Below are 4,420 nucleotides of genomic sequence, written 5' to 3' on the forward strand. Positions count from 1 at the left end.
GCTTGAGCTTGGGCAGAACTTTCAAAGATTCAGAGCCAAGTCACAACAGGGAACTCTCAGGTGTCAGCAAGTGTCCTATAACTCTGGGCAGGCTAATTCTCTTTTTCTTTCTCTCTCTCTCTCTCTTTTTGAGACAGAGTCTTGCTGTATTAACCAGGCTGGAGTGCAGTGTCAAGGTCTCTGCTCATGGCAACGTTCACCTCCTGGGCTCAAGCGATCCGCCCACCTTACCCACCCTCTCTCACCCCCCACTTGAGTAACTGGGAGTACAGGCACACATCACCAAGCCCAATTACACTTTGCATTTGTTGTAGAGACAAGTTTCGCTGTGTGCCACAGCTGGTCTCGAACTCCTGAGGTCAAGCAATCTGCTGGCCTCACCCTCCCAAAGTGCTAGGGTTACAGGCTTGAGCCACTGCCCTCAGCCCAGCTGATGGTATCCTTGTGAGGTTGTCATGGCCAGTGCGGATGAAAGTGTGTGGTTCACACAATGGCACCAGTCCATCGTTTCTAGTCTATAGTGTACATCACTCATGAACATATGTGCAGAGTTTGTAAATCTTCAAGTTTTCTGTTACTTTTTTTTTTTTTTTTTGAGATGGAGTCTTGTTCTATCACCCAGGCTGGAGTGTAGTGGCAGGGTCTCAGCTCATTGCAACCTCCACCTCCCAGGTTCAAGCGATTCTCCTGCCCCAGCCTCCTGAGTAGCTGGGATTACAGGTTCCTGCCACCAAGCCCAGCTAATTTTTGTATTTTTAGTAGAGACGGGGTTTCACCGTGTTGTCCAGGCTGGTCTCAAGATCCTGACCTCTGGTGATCCACCTGCATCGGCCTCTCAAAGTGCTGGGATTACAGGCATGAGACACTGTGCCTGGCCAATTTTTCTGTTACTTCTTTATGCATTTATTGAATTCTTCCCTGTTAAATGTGAAAAATTGTGTTTTGTATTTTGTGTTTGATTTCATTTTCTCCATAATTGACATAATTATATTTATCTTCCCACCTAAGAGGAAGCATCCTCCACCACACCGCTCAGCAGGACAGTTTACTCATCAACTTGCCATGGTTTTTGCCAAAGCCAAGATTTTGAAGCAAGTGTCAATCTGGAGCACCAAGGTTCAGGCCATGCAGCCTTCCCCAGCCTCAGTGTCACTTGGTATCTGCGGTCAGGAGTTGGGGAGCAGGTAGCAACATCCCAGCCTTGGGATGGCTTCCCTTTTCTTCTTTGTAACCAGAGTTTTGAAACATTGTTAGTTTATTTTTATTTTACTTTTTTTTTTGAGATAGAGCCTCATTCCGTCGCCCAGACTGAAATGCAGTGGCACGATCTTGGCTCACGGCAACCTCCGCCTCCCGAGCTCAACTAATCTCACCTCAGCCTCCCAAGTAGCTGGGACTATGCCAGGCTAAAATTGCTAGTTTCATCAGGCTCTGATCCACAGTGGCCTTTTGCTATCAGCCTCTTGAGAAATCTCTCTCTTTTTGTATAAATAACAAAGTTTTAAAAATGTATTTTCTGAAATCAGTGTTTTACACACCAAAATTTAAAAAAAGGTTTATGTCTGGGAAGCATAGGTAGTAAAAGGTAGTAAAAAGTTCCTTCACCACGGAGTCTGAGAAGCCCAGTGTGGGAATCAAGCAGCTGAGGAATTGGGTTCCACCCCTGTCATCTCTTTGAAGCCTAAAATCTGATGAGGAAACTGAAATTGGGTAGGGAAATCAGAAAATAAAAATGAGAGATGGAGAAGTTTCTGTGCCACATTTGATATGACCAGAGGTGATCATGGATGTCCCCCCATTATGATCTGGTACAGTGCAATTCCATTTTCTAGAAGATGAAGCTCAGTGAGGTAACTTGGCTTGCCTGAAGGTGCTCAGATTGTTAGCGACTCAGATTTCCATCCAAAGCCCGGGTCTCTCAACTCCTGGTTCAATCTCTAACCCTGGTCCATTAATTCGAAGTCACACAAAGGAAAGGAGAGTCAGAATCAAGTCAAAACTGTTTTATTGTCATTTACATATTTAATAGAAAAAGGAATGTAGCAAATGGCTCAGGGTTGTATAAAAAAAAAAATCTAGGTTTGTACAGGTTGCTCTATTTACACCTGGGAGCAGAGCTGTCCCCACGTCAGGCACAGCAGCTGCACTTCTCCGATGCCCCTTTGCAGATGCAGCCCTGGGCACACTTGGCACAGCCCACAGGGCAGCAGGAGCAGCAGCCTGGGGAAAAAGGGAGAGTGAGAGGTCAGAGCCGACTCCATCAGGCACCTCCCTGTGTCAACAGCAGGCCTGGCCCGAGGTCAGATTCCAGACCTGGAGGATATCTTTTTAGGTTGGCACAGCTCTGTTCTGAGACCACAGGTGGTACCTTTGGGGTTTGTGTCTCAATAGAAAAAGGCTGCCCTGCCGCATTCGAACGCAGAGCAGAAAGCCTGGAGAGGGAATGACATGGCCAACAGGGGCAAAGAAAGGCGTTCCCCAGAAGCATGCACTCCAGGCCAGCCTTGAGTTCCCTCCCAAGTTTAGCCACAGCGCCAGATTCCTGGAGATGGCCCCACACTCACTCTTCTTGCACGAGGTGCATTTGCACTGTTTGCACTTGCAGGAGCTGGCACAGGAGCAGGAGGCCCCTGGAAGGAAGAGATAAAGGCAGTGAGCAGTGAGTGAGACGCAGAAGGTACAGCAGTGGTTCATTGAGTCTCCAGTGCGCCATCCTCTGTGCAGGGCCAGCCCTCAGAGCTCCTTTCCCACTCAGGACAGAGGGAGACAAGCCCCACGTCCTCTCCACTCATGCTGGGAAGGGCAAGCACCCTCCTGTTTTACCCCACCATGAAGGTCCCAGATGCACACACAACCCAGGAAGACTCGGACTGGGGCCCAAAACCTCCTGTCCTGAATCTCAAAGGCGCAGTGTTTCCTGCCTCCCACCCACCCTGCTTGCTCAGAGCCTGGACAGAGCATTGGGGCTTGGCCAGCAGCCCCCTGACCAACCAGGTGACGTGGAACAGGGCAGCCTTGAGCCTCAGAACACTCAACTGTGACATAGAGGCACAGTGAGAAGGGCAATGCTCTCAGGAGCTATTCCAAGGAGAAAGTACTGGACGAAGTAAAGGGTCCCCTTCTGCTCAGAGCTCAAAATGCGACCTCCTCAAACGCAGGGACACTGTACTGTGGCTGGAAATTGGGCATTCCCAGGCGCAGAGCCGGGCTTCCCTTACCAGTGGCGCGGGAGCAGTTGGGGTCCATTTCCAGCCAAGAGAAGAGCGGAGAGGCGAAGAGGCCGTCAGGCAGCTGGAATGCGCTTTGGAGCCTGTAGCCGGCTGCTCCCTCTGCAGGCGGAGATGGGACCGTACGCAGAGGCCCCGCCCCGCGCTTGCACCCGCCCCGCTGAGTCTGGGCCTCCTGTGGGTACTTGGCGGAACTGTGAGCAGCAGGCGGGCCGGGCGCAAGGTGTGCACCGCGGGTGTCTTGTTTGGCGCTCGCTCGCTCGCTCAGGCCTGTGCACCCGGTCGTCCGCAGCGCCCCTGCTGTCCTGCTCCCCGCAACTTCTCCATTTTCCGCATTTCCTTGTGGTTGCTGGACATCCCCGTCCCCGAGTGTTCCGGGAACCCAGCCTCTGGTGGTCGCAATATTCCCACCCCCACCACCCCATCTGCGGTATTTCGCCTTTCCTGGAGCCGGTGTGCAACCCCAGCTTCGTCCCTGGATAGGCTTGAGCCGGCGAGCGAGGCGAGGGAGTTGTGTGCAGAGAACCGTCGTGGATGTGACCCTTGCTTTCTGCCCTCCTGCCCTCTAGCACTGCCTGTCACTATCCCCACCATGGTCCTTCTGCCACTTTCTCTTGAGCCCAGCAACAGGGTGGAGGCGAGCCCACCCTTCCATTCCTCATGCCTGAGCAGTTGTATGGGCACATTTGTCTGGGGCCTCCTTTGCACAAAATTCTGCAGGGTCTCCTCCAAAACCTAGCGTGCCCACCCAACTCCAGGAGAGTAGTCCTGAAAATATGGAGTGCCCCCAAGGGCGGGATCTGCTTAGGTGACTCCAGACCCGGAGGATGCAGAATCTATGTTAAATGAGAATATTTACCTTTCAATTTTCCTATTACGCAACAATCTGCGTGAGTCTGTTTAATCATTTTAGTTTTTTGAACCCTCTCAAGAACAATAGAAGAGAAATACTGTTCTAAACACGTTTTTCCAATGGAAAAACTAAGGCACAAAGAGCCTTAGTAACTTGCCCAAAGTTATGGCTCTATGAAATGGTGCCATGCTACCTGAATCCAGTCAGCTTCACAAGAGGAGGAAAGAAAACATAAAGATTTCTTCTGACCAAGATATGTCTTCAGGCCGGGCGCGGTGGCTCACTGCCTGAAATCCCAGCACTTTGGAAGGCCGAGGCGGGCGGATCACGAGGTCAGGAG

The 4,420-nt window shown here is 51.2% G+C and overlaps 1 protein-coding gene across 1 annotated transcript; it reads right to left on the minus strand.

Moving 5' to 3' along the window:
- Positions 1–1,988: 1,988 nt before the first annotated feature.
- On the minus strand, positions 1,989–3,342 carry LOC105533411 (metallothionein-1L-like). Its single transcript, XM_011971877.1, has 3 exons — positions 3,219–3,342; positions 2,565–2,630; positions 1,989–2,220 (listed from the first exon to the last, which is right to left on the minus strand). Exons 1-3 carry the CDS (start codon positions 3,244–3,246, stop codon positions 2,129–2,131), a joined length of 186 nt encoding a protein of 61 aa, XP_011827267.1. The 5' UTR covers positions 3,247–3,342; the 3' UTR covers positions 1,989–2,128.
- Positions 3,343–4,420: the final 1,078 nt, after the last annotated feature.

This window comes from Mandrillus leucophaeus, unplaced genomic scaffold (assembly GCF_000951045.1).
Source record: "Mandrillus leucophaeus isolate KB7577 unplaced genomic scaffold, Mleu.le_1.0 Scaffold125, whole genome shotgun sequence".
Taxonomy (NCBI): domain Eukaryota; kingdom Metazoa; phylum Chordata; class Mammalia; order Primates; family Cercopithecidae; genus Mandrillus; species Mandrillus leucophaeus.

Excerpts from the sequence above, each read along its gene's own strand:
- LOC105533411 (XM_011971877.1), bottom strand. The coding sequence starts at position 3,246 with ATGGACCCCAACTGCTCCCGCGCCACTG. Across the intron at positions 2,631-3,218 it reads CAACTGCTCCCGCGCCACTG|GGGCCTCCTGCTCCTGTGCC; the intron begins GTAAGGGAAGCC and ends TCTTCCTTCCAG. Across the intron at positions 2,221-2,564 it reads ATGCACCTCGTGCAAGAAGA|GCTGCTGCTCCTGCTGCCCT; the intron begins GTGAGTGTGGGG and ends CTTTTTCCCCAG.